The 20,367-nt window shown below is 39.8% G+C and overlaps 1 protein-coding gene across 1 annotated transcript; it reads left to right on the top strand.

Annotated features, from left to right (window-relative positions):
- Positions 1-66: 66 nt before the first annotated feature.
- On the top strand, positions 67-19,958 carry wls (Wnt ligand secretion mediator). The gene is made up of 12 exons (XM_046877013.1): positions 67-365; positions 3,266-3,541; positions 8,134-8,258; positions 8,416-8,577; positions 8,722-8,858; positions 11,582-11,750; positions 11,939-12,036; positions 12,493-12,556; positions 12,922-13,065; positions 16,393-16,476; positions 16,570-16,723; positions 18,693-19,958. Exons 1-12 carry the CDS (start codon positions 260-262, stop codon positions 18,800-18,802), a joined length of 1,629 nt encoding a protein of 542 aa, XP_046732969.1. The 5' UTR covers positions 67-259; the 3' UTR covers positions 18,803-19,958.
- Positions 19,959-20,367: the final 409 nt, after the last annotated feature.

Raw genomic sequence — 20,367 nt, 5'->3', positions numbered from 1 at the left:
ACAGGCACTCTTCAGCGCATGCGCCGCCCTCTTTCTTTCTTTTCTTTTCTTTTTTCTTTTTGAAGGGAGGGAGTAGAAAATAGAATCCGACTTAGAAACAGGGATTCACATTTGGATCTGGCAACCCAGGCCGGCTCAGAGGATCTCTGCTCTCTGGATCTCAGTCCGGATCTCAGTCCACCTGGATGCGGTCACCTCTCAGCTTTCTGCCTTCATTTCCTTTTATTTCTTCTTGATTTCTCTGGAAGAAGGTTCCACGATGGCCGGAGCGATCATCGAGAACATGAGCACCAAAAAGTTGGTGATCGTGGGAGTAGTTCTGCTGCTCTTCCAGGCTTTTGCCTTCATGGTCGGAGGTCTGATCGGTGAGTTTTCGGGAAACTCCGGAGATTTTTTTATTTTTTTTATTTGTAATTTTGTTGCGCGTTTAATAAAAACATGCAACATGATTTGGTTCCTCGGATCTGTTCCACTGTTTACACATCGCAGCTTTGAGGAAGTGAAACAGCAAACTTCAAGGAATTCATGGTTTTGGAAAGTTTGGAAAGAAGATCTTCATGCTTTTTTTCTTTTTCTTTTCTGTCTACTCTAAACCCAACACAGACCTGTAGAACCAGAGAGCTTCATTATGATCCAGAGAAATCAGATCTCAGATCTCAGAAATCCCATGCATGCTGTGATTTTTCTCATCTCCAAGTTCTTTCCATTTCCATGCAATCGTCTCAGTTCAGCGCCTAAACATCAGAGATAAAGTGTGTGTGTGTGTGTGTGTGTGTGTGAGAGAGAGATCTGTGGAGGACAAAAGCTCCCACTTCTTCCCCCTCCTTCTCTCTCATGTTGGCCTCCAGGCATTTTCATGTCTCACCTTCCCTCAGATCTTCTGAATCTTCTTGTCTTTGTTATTCGGCTTGTTTTCCACCACGTTCTGAACCTCCTCCGTTCTCCTTTATCTCCAGGCTGGATCTCGGATTTAGGAACCAGGATTGAAGTAGTTTTGGAACGCATTAGTGTGTCTGTGTTCGGCTTTTTGTTCACTTTGCTGTGAAGTCTGAGGAGGAAGTAGGCCCCAGACAGACAGGGCTGAGAAATTAGCTTGTTTGCCTGCGATTGATTTAATGAAGCCCGGATTCCTTTGTGTTTGCTTGGTGGCCGGTGGCAGCAGGGGTAATTGGGTAGAAAGACTCGCCGCTCCCCTTGTTATTGGGCAACTTCAATGCGGCATGAGGTCACTCACTCTTCCATTATCTCAGGCCCTTCAGGGTGGAGATCTGAAGAGAGGTTTTTTTTTTTTTTTTAACAAAACGATGAGCTTCAGATCTGATCATTGTGCAGGAGGAAACGGGACTTTTCCAAATGAACCACTGTGTTGGAGATATGACTAAAAGTTAGTGAACACCTAAACATAAGATTGCTATGTGCTTGTTTGTGAACATCCCTTTCCACATCGAGTCTCCATTTGCTGTTATAAATAACCTCCATTCTTCTGAGAATGTGCTCCACAAGCTTTTGGAGTGTACTTATGAAGATTCAATTAGCCACAAGGGCATTAGTAAAGTCAGGTACTGATGAAGGTGATTGAGAAGACCAAAGTCCCAATGGTGTTCAATAGGTTTGAGATCAGAGCTCTACAGCAGACCACTCAAGATCTACCAAACACTTCCAAACCATGTAAAGCAGATCTTCATGGAGCTGGCTTTGTGAACAGGAACATTGTCATACTGAAACAGGTTTGGATCTTCTAGTTCACATACAACTAAACAGGTGGATCTTTGATATGGTGGTGTTCTCTGAGAACACAGATGTTTATTGTTACTATTATGGAAGGAGTCTCCAGTGTCAGGACTTTGTAAAAGTCAGCAGTGAAGCTTTTTACTTATTATTATTATTATTATTATTATTATTATTATTATTATTATTATTATTATTATATAATAATATAATCACTGTTTTTAATCCTGGAAGTGGGAAAAAAAATCTTAACACGAGTAAATCGTTCCTGAAGGTAATTCCGATGTTCCCTCAATATCACAATGTATCGTTGAATCTGTACTTTGTTTCCGTCTGTTCTTTATGTCTTTTTCAGTCGTGTGTCTTTTGGATTATTGAGCTCCATATCGTAATGAAAGGAAATGTCCACGTCGTGCTCTGGGAGCTGCTGAACATTCTGGAAAGTTTCCTCTGAGCACTTTGGCCATTGTGCTTCCACGGCCCCGGCGCATAAACAGGTTCCGATGAGCTTCCGCTTCCTGCTGTTTTATAGACCTCGAGTGTCGTGGAGGGTCCAGGAAGAGTTCCAGCTGCTCTTTACACGAACGCCTCAGGAACGAACGGGCAGATTTAGCAGGCTAATACCAACTTACCTGCTTGAGACCATCAGTGGGACTTAATTATAGTCTCATCCTCCTGTGAAACACAAGAAATGGTCCTCATAGAAGTTGGTGGAACCTGGGGTTCTAAAAGTGGAAGTTGGTGGAACCTGGGGTTCCTTCCAACCCATGAAAAGCAGATCTTCATGGAGCGGGCTTTGTGATCTGAGGTGGTGCGGTCAGCCTTCAAATTGATGATGTTCAATAGGGTTGAGGGTCAGAGCTCTGCAGCAGGTCGCTCAAGATCTTCCACACAGTTCCAACCCATGTTATGGAGCTGGCTTTGTGTTACACTTCTAAGATGTTTAAGAATTCGGGAATCTGAGGTTGTAACAAGTGCTTATTTGAGTTCATCTAGGCTTCCTGTCATCTCAGACCAGTCTGATCAGATGTTTCTGATCTTTCATCAATGAGATGTTTCAGCCTGCAAGCTGTCGCCCACAGGAGGTTTATTTTTGCACTCAACTCAAAAGACTATTGCTGTGAAAATCCCAGGGGGATCAGCTATTTCTGAAGCACCAGAGTTTTTTTGTTATTTTTCATTCTGGTGTCTGATGTGAACATTCATTACCTGAAGCTCTTGACCTGTTCTGCTGAGTAGCTGATTGGCTGATTGATCTATAGAGCTTTGCAGAGCAAACTCTCTCTCAACACTGTACAGTTCTGTGTGAAGTGACATGGTGGTCTGTTTTCATGTGAAGAACATGTTCGTTCTTGCCCCTCTCTGGTCGGTGTCTGCTTTATAACAAGAAAGATCTAGCTGGTGGAAGAGAATTGACAAATGACCGATTGAGTTTGTTTAATAGACTTCTGCTTGTAGTTTGGTAACTTCTCAAAATTAGTTTGGCTTTCAGAAAGACGTATCTTCTAAACTAACCACCATCTTTATCTCTGTGCAGCCCCGAGTCCCACCACCGCTGTCCACTACCTGGCCACCAAGTGTGTGGACAACCAGAAGGGACACCAGGAAGGCCGGAAGTGGTTCATGCCCTGGGGTCCGAACCAGTGCGACAAGATCCGAGACTTTGACGAGGCCATGGCAAAGAGGATCGAAGCCAACAACATCGTCTTCTCCGTTCACATCCCTCTGCCCAATAAAGAGATGAGTCCCTGGTTCCAGTTCATGCTCGTCATCCTGCAGTTCGACATCGCCTTCAAAATGTACAACCAGATCGGTGAGTTTAACGCGGATCAATCGATTATTAATCGTAAAAAAAATTCAAACGTCCACAAGGTTGTTAGAAAGTGTAATAAAAGAAATTCTACACTTTTCAGTCTGTAATTTTGTGTTTTTTTTCTGGTTTTTCGGCTCTGGATAAGAAGATCTGTCAAAGTGCTCTGACGTCTCCATCAATAAATGTATTCTGATGCTAGTTCACTACTACACATACTAAGACTTCCGACAGTCTAAACCTTTCTTGGTAGAAAAAAACACCAAAAAATGTATGCATTTATTTACTGATTTATTAGAAGGATGTGCTGATTAAATTGCTGAAAGTGGAAGAACTTTAGACCTAGTTTGAAGGCTTCCACTGACTCAGCTGTTCAGACATCAAGTGTAAAGTTCACAGGACGATGTCTTTCGGCACACTGACTCATGAAGGTCGGTGCTCCCTGCGACTGTGCGTGCAGCCTCGTGCTGCCATCTGGTGGCGTGCTACAAAAATATTCTCGAATCTTTTTGATTCTACCTCATACGGAGGGCTTTCCGTCTTGTTGTAAATCGTATTGTGTTGTACGAGTAAGTGTTGATGATCTTCTGGAACTTTTTGTAAAGACTAAAATTGCTGAAAGATCATTTCTCCATTCCTATTTTCCTAAAGCAGATAGTGTTTCTCACACACTGTGATGGGAGAAGATGAACCTCTGTGACTGGGGATGTGCTCGTGGCTTAGGGCTCCCTGCTAGGATTTTATACACACACACACACACACACACACACACACACACACACACACACACACACACAATGCCAAACAGAGTAGTTCCTCCATCTGGTTAAATGCATGTTTCGTTCCTTGGTTCATTTTTATCATATATTAAATGGCGAAAAAGACCAGACCGGGAGTTTGATTTTGGACGATGTTGTGTTCTGACTTGAGGTTCAGGACTTCAGGGTTCCTGAACATTGCGGTGAGATCTCGTGGTGTTTTATTTCGCTGATTGTGATACTGGAGCCGTGTGAGCCGTGTGAGCCGTGTGAGCTCTCCAGGTCCTGGGAGGGTGAAAAGAGGGATTAACAGGATAAAACGGCAGATTGATGAAGAGTTATTGTTACACTGAAGCACTCTGGGAAAAGGAATAGCGCTTTTCTCCCTCCTTTATAACTTTAGCAGCTTGTAGGAGTGATGTGATAGTAAGAGGATACACACCTTTTCACCTAATTTCCCTTCGCCTTTTCATCTTTGCTTTCTTTCCTTCTTTCTTTTCCTTCCTCTTTTTTCTCTTACTTGCTCTCTTCTTTTCTTTTTTCTTTTTACTTTCTTTTTTCCTTCTCTTCTTTCCTTCCTTCCTTTTCCTTCTTTCTTTCTTTCTTTCTTTCTTTCTTTCTTTCTTTCTTTCTTTCTTTCTTTCTTTCTTTCTCTCTATTCCGTTTTTCCTTTCTTCTATTCCTTCTTCCCCTTCTCTATTCCTTCTCTCTCTCTCTCTCTCTCTCTCTCTCTCTCTCTCTCTCTCTCTTCCTTTTTCCTTTCTTCTATTTCTTTCTTTCTCTCTCTATTCCGTTTTTCCTTTCTTCTATTCCTTCTTCCCCCTTCTCTATTCCTTCTTTCTCTCTCTTCTTTCTTTGTTTCCTTCTTTCTTGTATAAGTTGTCAGGATTAAATCTGTACTGTGTGTTGTGGTAATTTAATGGGATCTCAGTAGATTTGAGTGCAGCTGCTCTTCACCGTTGTTTGTGTGTGAGTTTATTCCTCGCTCTGTGACTGCGTATCGTTATCTTCCTGGATGTTCCTCCTCTCCAGATGTTGATGTTTACAGCTGTGCCGGTGAGAAATGTGTTTGATCGTGTGCCAGCTCGGGTTCCTGTGTGACTCAGTGTGTCTGAGATCGAGGTCTATGAAGATAACGTTCCTCGTTCCTCCTCAGGCTGTGTGTCAAAGTTCATTCAGTTCTGCTGCTGATGGGAAGTAAACAGTTATTTGGTTTCTGTCAGAATGTGGGAAATGAAACAGTTTGTGGTGACAGTTGTGTTCGAGGTAACGAACGACAGAATGGGGAGAAACTAATTACCCTGAAGTTTATTTGATTTATTCCTTTTATACCACAGTAAATTTCAACAATTACATTCTAATTTAAATAAATATCTTTAAATAGCTTAATGTTCAAAACGTCCACAAAACAATTAATTAATGTTCATAACAGCGACCTTCACCTCATACGCTCTGTATAATCACATCAGACGTTAGATTATTGATCTCTTTGGGTTTGGATAGATGGATGGACAGATGGACATGACGGGGGGACAGACAGATTTATAGATGGATAGATACAAACAGAGATAAATAGATAGACAGATAGATTAACACATGGACAGATAGAACGATAGACTCTGATAGATAGATAGACAGACAGACAGACAGACAGACAGAAAGACAGACACAGTGACCGATATAGATGGATAGACACAAACAGACATCAATGACAGATAGATGGATAGACACATCGACACAGATGGATGGATGGACATAGATAGATAAAATTAAGGTGGGGGAGTGTATCATTAATTTCATCACTCTGAATAAGTCCTAAATATATGTGTTGCTAGTGAATACAGTACAGACAAATATAGAGTGGAATTATTTTCCTGTGTGTGTGTGTGTGTGTGTGTGTGTGTCTCTTGACTGCTACTTGTTTGACAATGTCATAAATATGCTCCTGCTTAGAATCTTCAGGAGAGTATTATTTAATAAAGGCAGACAACTGACACAATCTTTTTTTATCTATTTAATTAATTAATTAATTAATTAATTTGTTTATTTTATAAATCAATTAACTCTTATCATGAGCTGATCACGTGACCCTGACCCACCTTGGCAGGGTAATAAAGCATCATAGTGTCTCGAATGCCCCCCGTCTGGCACGGCTCCAGCAATAACACAGCTGTTGAAAGAGATTAGTAGCCGGGGTGATGGCTGCTGTGGTGGCGAAGAATGTTTGTGCACTAAGCTGACATTCAAAGGGGTGTGTGTGTGTGTGTGTGTGTGTGTGTGTGTGTGTGTGTGTGTGTGTGTGTGTGTGTGTGTGTGTGTGTATGTGGAGAAAGACGAAATTGCTCATAACGCTTTTACCCTGCAGTCTAGGTTCGGCTTTCTAATCTCTCTGTGAGCTGTTATTTTTAATTTATGCACTCTGGGGGAAGGGGGGTAAAGAGAGCAGAGAGTTCATATAAAACTTTCTTTAAAAAGTCTCCAGTTTAGGTTTTAGAAATGGATGCAGTCATCAGGACAGAGGAATTTACATATTGTAAATCTCGTTAATGTGGATGTTAATATGAAGCTATCAATTTTATTTATAATTATTATATTAAATATTTATTTTTAATATATTATTTATTTATAAAATTGCTGGAGACACTTTTTGAAATTCTTTTTAAGGTGGTCAGAGTAACTTCATCACACAACCCTAATGTTGATTTGACAACCTTCTGTTGATCCCATTTGCAGTTATAATAATCTCCACTCTTCTGTGATGATGTTCTGCTAGATTTTGGAGTGTGCATGTGAACATTTATTCAGCCATATGGGTGTTAGTAAAGTCAGGTGCTGATGTAGGTGAGGGTGAGGAGGCCTGGAGTCCAATTCATCTGAAAGTTATTTAATAGGGTTTATAAAAAAAAAACAGCAGGCCACTCAAGATCTTCCCCACACTTCCAACCCATATAAAGCAGATCTTCATGAAGCTGGGTTTTGTACATGGGGACAGTATTATGCTGGAACAGGTTTGGGTCTAGTTCAAGTGAAGGGACGTCAGTTTTTGGTGGAACACTAATGGTGTGTGTGTGTGTAAATTGGAACTCTCGCTGTGTGTATGGTGGTTTGGTGAGTGTCTGTAGATAAAATGTCAGCGTTACTGCACGTGGAATAATATTATGAAGATCTGTAATGATCTCTCTCTTTCTCCTCTTCCATAAACGTCTCGGCTGCAAGTCATTCATCGGTTTCATTTTAATGTACAAATATTAGCCTGAACATTAGCCTGTGTTGGTTTTGATCTTCAGATCACCTCACTACACGTGTAGTTTAAGCTAATGTTTGTTTAGCTAGCATTCAGACACGGCTACATAGCATTCTTTGCTAATCTAATCTTTGCTGGATGATTATTGACTAGCTGAATTATTGACTTGCAGTAGGACATCTTTTGGAATTGCATTCTGTATAGCGACGTAGCTTGCTGAGCAAGTGACTAGCAGCTAGCTTCCACTAGTTGAGTTAGCTTCCACGCTCCATACTTATGCTAAACCTGGCAGCTAGCATCATCCACCAAATAAAACTAAGGGTCAAATAAAACCAAGAAACATCTTATCTAGGAAATGTAGATGGTATTTTCTTTGCTTTAGAGGTAAAAGAATAGCTAACTTGAAATGAGTACTATCCATTAGCATTTCATCACATAATGGGCCTTAATGGTTTCCATTAGAGGCATTTTTGTTGGTAAATGCCACCAGAATAAACAGCAGATAGATGAATAGAAGGAAGAAGGAAATGTTTTTTTTTATCTGCAGCTTTTGTATGTAAATTATTCTAAAAATTGTGTGTTTGTGTGTGTAGAGGACAAAGCTTTTGTCACCATCGACGTTAGCCTGGCCTACAGAGACGACTCGGTGAGCGAATGGACGGAGATGGCGCATTCTGTGGAGCAACGCAAACTCAGCTGTAACTTCACTACGGCCAAAGTAAACACACAGAGCTGATTTAGGATGCTCTCCAGCTGTACACACACACAAACACACACACACACACACACACACACTCTCACAAACTCCTCTCATAAATGTTTCATAAACCTACAAAAAAAAAACCAAAATGGGATTTTTTTTTTTACTTTTCCAGATTAAAGAGAACGAGGGTCGCTACTACGAATGTGACCTTTTGCCCTTCATGGAGGTCGGCACCGTGTCTCACAAATACTACCTGGTCAACGTGAGGCTGCCGGTGTACGAACGCAAAAAAGTGAACGTGGGGATCGGCGAGATCAAAGACATCCGTCTTGTGGTGAGGATACGATGTGTTGCGTCACGTTTATGCTGCACTTATGGCTTTTTGTTGGCCAAATCCATTTCACTGTCTCTAAATGCTCAACACAGATGATCTAATGTGCTTCTCTGAGCTTCTGAAAATAATTTTTTTTTAAATTAGGGAATCCATCAGAACGGTGGATTCACCAAAGTTTGGTTTGCCATGAAGACCTTCCTCACTCCCAGCATCCTCATCATTATGATATGGTACTGGAGAAGGATTACCATGATGACGAGACCGCCGGTCCTGCTGGAGAAGTAAGATGGATTCTCAGTAGCCTGTCCTCTGTAGCCTTTTCTTTGTAGCCCATACTCAGTAGTCTGCCTTCAAAACCTAACCTCAGTACCTCCATCTCTGTGTAGAGTTACTCATTACCCCGTCCTCAATACCCAAATCCTCAATACCCCACATCTCAAGCTCAATGCCTTTGGCAAATCTGTTTTTTTTTAATCGTTTTCCATAATCCATACACTGAGAAGCTTTTGGGTGAAGATGTTTCCTGGAAGAACAGGAGCAGACTAGTTTTACAGATGTTTTATAGTTTTAAAGAAAAAAAAGAAACATGATAATTATGTAAATAAATGTAATTGTATAATTCATACATTATAATGAGTAAATATTATCTCTCTCTGTGCAGCGTGTACTCTCGCGTGTAAAAACAAACATCACGTGCCGCTAGTGATTCGCCTCTAGAGGCCGCTCTCATAATAACAGCAGCCCCGGATGCTGGAAATGATATGGATTTTTGCTCATAGGTTCAGCAAAACTGATGAATCGACCTCTAGCGTCAATTCAATTGAATTTGATTTATCTCCGTGACGACGTTATAAAGTTGAACAAAAGAATGTGTACGTTTAGTGCCTGTACGTTTGTTTCTGATAATTGTACGTTTATCCCTAATGAGTGAGACGGTGGCAACGGTGGCAAGCAACAACTCCCTGAGACCTCATGAAGAAACCTTGAGGGAAACCAGACCCAAAAGAGAACTTGTCCTCAACACCGAAAGTCCATTCATTACAGTTCTCTCATTGTTGAGGTGTTCATTTGATGGATGCAGATATCAATTACAGTCCAAATCCATTCTCAAAGTTCTTGAGCTCCTCAGTAACTTGGATCTTTAAGCTGTTGAGGTGGAATAAAACAGGTTCATGTTGGTGCTTATATTTGTGGTCTTCTTTCTCTCTCCTTGTCCTCCTCGTCCTCCTCACTACACTTCAACACCTCCATATCCAGTCTGTCTAGCCGCTGTTCCTACTCGCCCCTCAGCCGTCCCGGGGGACATCAAAGCTCTCAGGCAGTTGCAGGGTGATGGTTTTTTTGTGTTGTGAAAGCTTGAGCAGGCGGGTTCATGTACGCTTCCTCAGGGTGTGGAGAAGCTTGAGGAAGCGTGACATCGGCTCCCTGCTGGATTTCTTAACATGGGAATGATGTCAAAAAAGTGCGATACAGACTGGCGGTTTTATCATTACACTTTTAATGTAGGTCAGGAGAAAGTGTGTGTGTGTGTGGCTTCTGCGCTGAGCTTTTACTGTTATACACGTTTGATTTTTATTGATTTTTAAACCTGTGGAAAGAAGAAGAGCAGAAATTTGGCGTCTTCATTCATCATCATCATCATTACTACTATAAGGTCACCAGTATATCTTACTTAATTATTTCATTTTATTATATACTTCATTTAATTACTATAAATTTAATCTTTTAACATCAGAGTTAAATTATTTTCATAAAGAGTAAAGTAACAAATTTATCTTTTAATTATTTGTAATTTTTTTATTTTTATTTTTTAAAGTATAAGAGATTTCTTTCTCTAAATTCTTTAACACCTTTATGTTTTGTAATAAACACACAGACACATGCAAACACACACTTTTTTTCAGCAGTGTGTGTTTTCAACTCTAGCACATTCTCAGCATACCAGTGCGGTGTGGTTCCTCTGTGTTGCCGTAGCAAAGCATGCTGGGATTGTTCAGGCCGCAGAGCTGCTGGAATGCGCTTTATGTTTTTAGAGTCAATGTGGTTTCCCCTCCCCCTGCCCTTCACCTTGTCCCTGCATGCATGGTCGGGTGTGTGTGTGTGTGTGTGTGTGTGTGTGTGTGTGTGTGTGTGTGTGTGTGTGTGTGTGTGTGTTAGATAGTTTTCACCCGTGTTGTAGGTGTAGTGAAAAAAAAAAAAGTGTTAAAGGATTTATAAAATAAAAAAATAATGTAAACAATAAACTTGTTAATTTACTTATATGGAATTAATTTAATTTTTTGATATGAAACAGTTGAATAAATAGTAATTAAATTAAGTGTATAATTAAATGAATGTAATGATGTAATATATAGTGCTGGCCTTTAAGTAGTAGTAATTGTTTGTCTATAATAATAATAATAATGGTAATGATGATGCTAGTATTAATAATAATAATAATAAGAGGAAGAATGCTAATAATCATCATAATAATAATAATATGTAACAAAAAATTAAAAGACTTTACATTTTTCGTATTTAAAAATAATAAATAGAAGGTACAATTAAAGTGTATCCGGAAAGTTTTCACAGCGCTTCACTTTTTTCACATTTTGTGATGCTCATCCTCTGGCCAAAAACATCCCTACTGTGAAGCATGGTGGTGGCAGCATCATGCTGTGGGGATGTTGTTGACGTCCTTGATAAAAACCTGCTCCAGAGCGAGCACTCTGGACCTCAGACTGGGGCGACGGTTCGTCTTCCAGCAGGACAACGAACGTGGTCAAAGTGAAGCTCTGTGACAACTTTCTGGATGCACTGTAACAAGTAAATAAGCAAAATATAAAATAGAGGAATCCAAAATTTTTTTATTTGCTTATTTCTATTGAAAATAATGAATTATTTGCTTAAGTGGTGATTAAAATTCAGAAATTCCATAATATTCTTAGTTTTGTTATTGATGAAGACGATGATGAAGATGATGAGTTATTAGAGCACTGAATCAATGTTGTTTGTCTGTGTAAAGGGTGATCTTTGCTCTGGGCATCTCCATGACCTTCATCAACATCCCAGTCGAGTGGTTCTCCATCGGGTTTGACTGGACATGGATGCTGCTGTTCGGAGACATCCGTCAGGGAATCTTCTACGCCATGCTGCTCTCCTTCTGGATCATCTTCTGTGGAGAACATCTCATGGTAAGGCAGAGCAAATGGTCACTAAAGAATAGGATGTTAAAAAAAAAACCCCACAGAGATCAGGTGTCCATGAACCTTTGGCCATATTCTGTATTTGAAATCCAGCTCTGGTGAACTCTGTGATGTTTATAATAAAGTAAAACAATCTCCATTCTCACCTCAGTGTTTGTGTGATTTTTGTGCTGCAGGACCAGACGGAGAGGAACCGCTTCTCCATGTACTGGAAGCAGGTGGGACCAATCGTCTTTGGCTCCTTCTGCCTCTTCATCTTTGATATGTGCGAGAGGTGAGACGCCACATAAAATCCACACTCCAGCTCTGCTGTTATTATAATGAGGAAGCCTGGAATTTACCTGGAAATGAGATTTCTCAAAATTCTTGGTTCAAGTGAAGGGAAAATTTCATGCTCCAGCATCCAAAGACGTTCAAGACAATTGTGTGCCTCAAACTTTGTGGTAACAATTTTAGGAAGAAGCAGATATGGCTGGAAATGTCAGGTGTCCCGATACTTTTGATCATATAGTGAAGGTTGCATGAAGTTGTATAAAGATAGATAGAGATGATATATATATATATATATATATATATATGGATATGGATAAAGGTATGTAAATTATATACATAATTGTTGAAGAATTGCTGTGTTGTTAGAGGAAAAATTAAGTTTTGTGAACATGTAATGCTTTTTTCAGAGTTGAATCTTTTTATTTTAACATTTTTTAATTTAATTTATTTTTTATAGAGGAGTGCAACTGACCAACCCCTTCTACAGCATCTGGGCTTCAGATGTTGGCACTGAACTTGCTGTATCCTTTTATTTATCTGCATCTACAATGCATCTGAATAAAAAAAATAAATAAATAAAGGGATTTAAACTATTTTACTTCAAATAGATTTAGAAGACAATTATTTAGATATTTATTTATTTATTTATTTTGGAGTTGAAACTATCGAATTAATTTTAATCCCTTATTGATGGCTTTAGTCTGAGCACACTGGTATGTTTCAGTTCAATACATTGACTTTGGTTTTTTTTTTTTTTTTCCCCCAGTTTTTGTGCTCATTGATAAATTTATTTATTTATTTATTTATTTATTTATTTATTTATTTATTTATATTTGGCCAAAAAAAAAAAAAAGCACAAAATCTTTCTTGACAAAGCTGATTTCAGATGGCGTTCATCATCGTGGCTGGTATATGCGCCTGCCTCTACTTCCTGTTCTTGTGCTTCATGGTGTTCCAGGTGTTCAGAAACATCAGTGGGAAGAGATCGTGTCTGCCTGCTATGACTAAAGCTCGCCGTCTGCATTATGAGGTACGTTTACTAATCCAATTTATTTTATTTTTTAATTTATTTTTATTTAATTTATTTATTAAATTTTTTATATGTATAGGGCTGTCAGAATTAATGCTTTATTAACACGTGATTGATGTAGCGATCATTTCTGTTCGTCCATTTTTATTAAAAATATAAATAAATAAATATAAAAGAGGTGAAATTAAATCCTTCGACGCAACACATTTATTTTCTTTACTCAGATATTTAAAAAAAAATTCAGAGAAAAAAATGTTTTAATCAGTAAACCCAGACCAAAAATAAAACACCATGATGCACAAATCCGGTAATTAAAACTGTCCGTGTGGAAACAAAAGTTCTGATTTGGGGTCCTGATGATTTACGTAATTAAAAACACCATAATTACTTAAAATCATTCACAAGAATATTTTGTCTTAATGCTCTATGTTGAGTTCGGTTTCACTAATAATAAACATACATTTGCATAAAGCATCAATATTTATTCATGTGCATGTTGATTTCAAAACTTGAAAAGTATTTATTTAAGGTACATTAGAAACAGATACAAGTGTGTGATTAATCGTGAGTCAACTTATGATAATCATGTGATAAATCACAATTAAATATTGTAATCGATTGACAGCCTTAATGAATAAATTAATGAATATAATATATATATATAGTGTGTGTGTGTGTGTGTGTGTGTTCATTTATTTATTATTTATAGTTTATATATATATATATATATATATATATATATATATATATATATATATATATATATATATATATATATATATATAATATAAAGAACGGAGAAGAACGGAAACCATAACGACCCTGTGCCCATACAAAGTGTGTGTGTGTGCGCGTGTGTGTGTGTATAATATATATATATATATATATATATATATATATATATATATATATATATATATATATATACAGGGAGTGCAGAATTATTAGGCAAGTTGTATTTTTGAGGATTAATTTTATTTGAGGATTTAATTTGAACAACAACCATGTTCTCAATGAACACAAAAAACTCATTAATATCAAAGCTGAATATTTTTGGAAGTAGTTTTTAGTTTTAGCTATTTTAGGGGGATATCTGTGTGTGCAGGTGACTATTACTGTGCATAATTATTAGGCAACTTAACAAAAAACAAATTCATACCCATTTCAATTATTTATTTTTACCAGTGAAACCAATATAACATCTCAACATTCACAAATATACATGTCTGACATTCAAAAACCAAACAAATCAGTGACCAATATAGCCACCTTTCTTTGCAAGGACACTCAAAAGCCTGCCATCCATGGATTCTGTCAGTGTTTTGATCTGTTCACCATCAACATTGCGTGCAGCAGCAACCACAGCCTCCCAGACACTGTTCAGAGGTGTACTGTTTTCCTCCTTGTAAATCGCACATTTGATGATGGACCACAGGTTCTCAATGGGGTTCAGATCAGGTGAACAAGGAGGCCATATCATTAGATTTTCTTCTTTTATACCCTTTCTTGCCAGCCACGCTGTGGAGTACTTGGACGTGTGTGATGGAGCATTGTCCTGCATGAAAATCATGTTTTTCTTGAAGGATGCAGACTTCTTCCTGTACCACTGCTTGAAGAAGGTGTCTTCCAGAAACTGGCAGTAGGACTGGGAGTTCAGCTTGACTCCATCCTCAACCCGAAAAGGCCCCACAAGCTCATCTTTGATGATACCAGCCCAAACCAGTACTCCACCTCCACCTTGCTGGCGTCTGAGTCGGACTGGAGCTCTCTGCCCTTTACCAATCCAGCCACGGGCCCATCCATCTGGCCCATCAAGACTCACTCTCATTTCATCAGTCCATAAAACCTTAGAAAAATCAGTCTTGAGATATTTCTTGGCCCAGTCTTGACGTTTCAGCTTGTGTGTCTTGTTCAGTGGTGGTCGACTTTCTGCCTTTCTTACCTTGGCCATGTCTCTGAGTATTGCACACCTTGTGCTTTTGGGCACTCAGTGATGTTGCAGCTCTGAAATATGGCCAAACTGGTGGCAAGTGGCATCTTGGCAGCTGCACGCTTGACTTTTCTCAGTTCACGGGCAGTTATTTTGCGCCTTGGTTTTCCACACGCTTCTTGCGACCCTGTCGACTATTTTGAATGAAACGCTTGATTGTTCGATGATCACGCTTCAGAAGCTTGGCTATTTTAAGACTGCTGCATCCCTCTGCAATATATCTCACTATTTTTGACTTTTCTGAGCCTGTCAAGTCCTTCTTTTGACCCATTTTGCCAAAGGAAAGGAAGTTGCCTAATAATTATGCACACCTGATATAGGGTGTTGATGTCATTAGACCACACCCCTTCTCATTACAGAGATGCACATCACCTAATATGCTTAATTGGTAGTAGGCTTTCCAGCCTATACAGCTTGGAGTAAGACAACATGCATAACGAGGATGATGTGGTCAAAATACTCATTTGCCTAATAATTCTGCACTCCCTGTATATATATATATATATATATATATATATATAATATACACAAACAGTGGAACCCACTTATCTCGACCTCAGTTAACTCGACAACCCTATTAAGTCGACGTTTTTGAAGTGGAACCGCCAAATTCTAAGCATCTTTTATCGGATATGACTTTTTTATGTCGCCGAACCCTGATATCTCGAGCACAAGGGGGGAAAATTTTCCATCTCAATCGGCACTGTGCAGCCGCAGAAGAACTCGCGAAAGTGGTGGAAAAATCAAGCCTTACAGCTGCTACAGGTGTTGTATTGTATACTGGTGAATCTCTGCTGTTAGTTAGTGCACATATGTTATGCGATGAACGGGAGGCGAAAGCCGCGCTTGGTAGGAGCCCAGCGCGGAACGTGGGATGAGCAGCAAAAGCATAGAATGAACACCGGCAGGATCGGGGGGAATCCGCGGTGCGCTTTGGGAAGAAAAGCGCAGCCGTTGAGAGAGAGCCGGTGGGAAGGCACGTACCGGGATACGCATGCGCGATAACAACGACCGCCGTGAACCAACATATACCAACAATAACGGACGGCGAGAGTGTGGAAGTTTAAATAGGAGCTGGTGATGATGATAAACGAGCACCATATGTGAGCGATTGAAGCCGAGAGCTTCAGAGAAAGCGGCCGAGAAAGCACCTGACACGCTGAAGGGGGCTTAAGGGGGCGTGGCAGGTGGATTCCTGACAGATATATACACATATATATATATATATATATATATATATATATATATATACATAGACACACACACACACACACACACACACACACACACTTTGTATGGCCACAGGGTCGTTATGGTTTCCGTTCTTCTCCCCTCAGGGTCTGATCTTCCGTTTCAAGTTCCTGATGCTGGTCACCCTGGCATGTGCAGCCATGACCGTCATCTTCTTCATCATCAGTCAGGTGTGTAGACGGAGACACGATCGTAATAACTTTTGGAATGATTGTATATATATTTATATGTATATATACATACGTGTGTGTGTGTGTGTGTAGGTGAATGAGGGACACTGGCACTGGGGAGATTACACAGTCCAGATAAACAGCGCATTCTTCACTGGGATTTATGGCATGTGGAACCTGTACGTGTTTGCCCTCATGTTCCTGTACGCACCATCACACAAACGCTACGGAGACGAACAAGCTAGTGGTAAGAACCTGAAACACACACACACACACACACACACACACACACACACAAACTAATAATTACTGACTGTCTGCATACTTTTATCCCTCAGTCTCAGAGAAAGAGGTGTGGCCTCTATCAAGCTTGGTGAAGGAGGTGTGGTCTCTATCTGTCACTCAATGAAGGAGGTGTGGTTTCTATCTGTAGGTCTCATTGAAGGAGGTGTGGCCTCTGTATCTGTCAATCTCATAGAAGGAGGTGTGGTTTCTATCCGTAGGTCTGATTGAAGGACGTGTGGCCACTGTGCATTAATTTTAATGAAGTAGGTGTGGCCACTGTAGTTATCAGTTTCAATGAAGGAGATATGGTTTCTATCCGTAGGTCTGATTGAAGGACGTGTGGCCTCTGTATCTGTCAATCTCAATGAAAAATGTGTGGCCTCTCTGTCTGTCTCATAGAAGGAGGTGTGGTTTCTATCTGTCAATCTCATTGAAGGTGTGGCCACTGTATTTGTCAGTCTCAATAAAGGAGATGTGGCCACTGTGTTCCTCAGTCTCAGAGGAGGTGTGTCCTGTTTTATCTGTGTGTGTGTGTGTGTGTGTGTGTGTGTGTGTGTGTGTGTGTGTGTGTGTGTGTGTCAGGGGAAACAGGGCCTCTTTGACTAGAGTGGGTGTAATGGAGTGCAGGCTTCCTTCCAAGACTGGTATAATGAGATCCATCCATCTCCTGACGTCAGACTAACTTTTCTTTCTTTCTTTTATTCCCCCCAAAGTTTAGGCCACACTCGGCTCTCTAATGCAGCTGAACTTTTCTAACATTTATACTTCTGCGCTGTTTTCCCTCTGTGGGCTTTCGTTCTCTTTTACGAGGTAAATGGAAGCTTTGGTGACTGAAGCACCTCTGAGTCATTGTGTAAACATGGTGTCTAACAGCAGTGTGGGTTTCTCCTTCCTGGACCAGACAATCCTTTAACACGTGATTAACAATCGACACCAAGCAAAAAAGCAGACGCCAAGTTACCAAGTGACCTCATTCAGAGCTTTTATGTGGAGCCATGTGATTTTTTTAGGTGTTGATTTTAGATTTTTGTGTTATAGGGGACGTATTCGTAACCATGGTAATAGTGAATGGATGTAATGGCGTCTTGTTTAATGTGGTGACGTATAAATACAGGAATAAAATATGTGTAGAAACTCTGCTGGGATTTGAAGGGAAAGAGATTCAATGATGTCATTTGCAATGCATTATGGGAACAGCATTCTTTTCCTTGTCTTGTATACAGTCTAGCACTTTTTTTTCCCTTTTCCCCAATTCCATTTAAATTCGATTCTTGTTATTAAAATCCCATTCCACATTGAGTCCCAGTTTGTCGTTATAATGAGCTCCACTCTTCTTGGAAGATGTTCCACTAGATATTGTAAAGATTTTTGCTACTAGTGTGTTAGTAAAGTCAGGTCCTGATAGGACCTGGTAGGTAGGTGAGAAGGTGAGGAAGCCTGGAGTGCAGTCAGTGTTCACATTTATCCCAGAGGTGTTCAACATGGTTGGAGCTCCAAAGCAGGAGATCTTCCACTCCAACCCATGTAAAGCAGATCCTCATGGACCTGACATTATGCACAGGTGTATTGTCATGCTGGAACAGGTTTGTGTCTTCTAGTTCGAGTAGGGAAATTTTCATGTTGGCCACCTTTTTGTGCGCCACCACAGACGCCCTACACAATTGTGTGCCTCCAAATTTGTGAAAACAATCTGGTGAAGAAGCATATATGAGTGGGAAAGTCAGATGCCCCACTGCTTATTATAGTATAATTAGGGATAAATGAATGAATAAATGATGTGGATATAAAATACCAAGAAAAAAAGATTGAACATCTGCTTATGACCCCAGTTTTGTATCAATCCACCACCCATAAACCAGAACCCCATGCTTTCGACCTGTTCCTAGCTGTTTTGATGTCTCATGCTTTACATATTTGTCATCTTGATGCAGGAGATCAGGGAGGAACTAGTGGTGAGGACATCCAGCTTACCACCACCATCACCCATGCTGACGGACCCACTGAGGTGTACAGAATGATGGGAAAGGATTCACAAGAGTAGTCTCTTCCATCACTTCCATCCTCGATCATCTCAGCAAACCAGCTTAGCCACCATTCTTGTTAAACTTCTCCACTGTTTCGGGCGATCCAAACCCCTCCTCCACCTTCTCCATCTTCTCCTTGGATACAAGGATTGTGGTATTTTACATAAAGGTCTAACGTGTTCCATTACACCATTTCATTCAAATTGGAAACTATTAGGATTTGTATCGTATCCATATTTATTTTATACTAAATATTATTGTAGACATCATTGTTGGAACGTGCCTTATTTTATTATTTTTTTGGACAGACGTACTCATTTGCTAACTGGCTAGCTAACCGAGTAGCATGTTAGCTAAATACCAAGCTAGAATAGCAACAAATGACTTTCATCGCTTCATTTGCAAACGAAATTGACGGTTACAGCACGCGGTTGTGGAAGTGTTTTGCCTTCCATTGTTCCAAAGGTCATTAAAACAAACCTCAAATGAATTAAGAAGACACTTTTTGGATGCTGGGAACAGAAAAATGACAGAGCAAGTCGATAAGCAGGATTTCTTTGGATCGTAACCGCAAAGTTGAGCTGATTTTGCAGACAAGGGATTGAATTTGGTGACATGGAATTTGGCGCCATCTGGTGGATGGAAGAGAAAGTTACAAAGTGTATGACCATCACTACGTTGACCAAATCGTTAGTAAAAAAAATAAAACCAAGCAGGTATTTTGCATCTATAGTTCATTTAACCAGGTGTTGATGATGATGATGATGACGATCATGTGGTTCATTATCAGGATACTAAATTGCAACATGTTCCTCAAACATCAAAGCAATGGGAATTATTCCCCATCCTACCTAAATGGTGTGTGACTCTGGAATGTGTATGCCACTGATTTGGTTAAAATTAAATTTCTTCTTTATTACTTTTATCACTTCAGATAGGTTAAATTATAAAACAGTATCTATTTAGCTCTCCGGTTAGAATTTACCCCGCCTCCTCTTTTCCATACACCACATTTGTAACACCACACACAGCGTTCAGCATCTTCCATCATGTTTGTCAAAACACCAAGTTCATAACTAGTATGTTACGATGAAGATATATTTTTTATAAAGTGCTTATTTTCAATGTTAGCTGTATCACTGTCTGTTGTATAATAAAAGGACTTTTTCAGAATGATTGTACTTTTTGTCGTTTTCCCGTTTACGAAGAAATAAAACACGAGTGTTTATTGTGGTAAAATAATGTATTTTATAGGGTGGTTAATGGAGCTAAGTCCTCTGATCTGCACGTGACCTCTAAAGGCATGTGTGTGGTATCTGGCACCAAGACGTCATCAGCAGATCCTGTAAGTTGAGAGGTGGAATCTCCTTGAGGCCGAGGTTTAAACTCTTTCTCATGTACCTCAAACTGGCCTGAAGCCGTTGTTGTTGTGAGGATGTGCAGTGAGCTTATTCTGCTGATATGAGGGAATGCTTTTACTCTGAACACCAACATAAATGCCAGGATCAAATGTTTCCCAGCAGAACATCACCCAGAGCATCAAACGTCTTCCCACAGTAGATACTCATGCCATCTCTACCCC

The sequence above is a fragment of the Silurus meridionalis genome, chromosome 20 (assembly GCF_014805685.1).
Source record: "Silurus meridionalis isolate SWU-2019-XX chromosome 20, ASM1480568v1, whole genome shotgun sequence".
Lineage (NCBI taxonomy): Eukaryota > Metazoa > Chordata > Actinopteri > Siluriformes > Siluridae > Silurus > Silurus meridionalis.
This window is presented reverse-complemented; position numbering and strand designations above follow the sequence as displayed.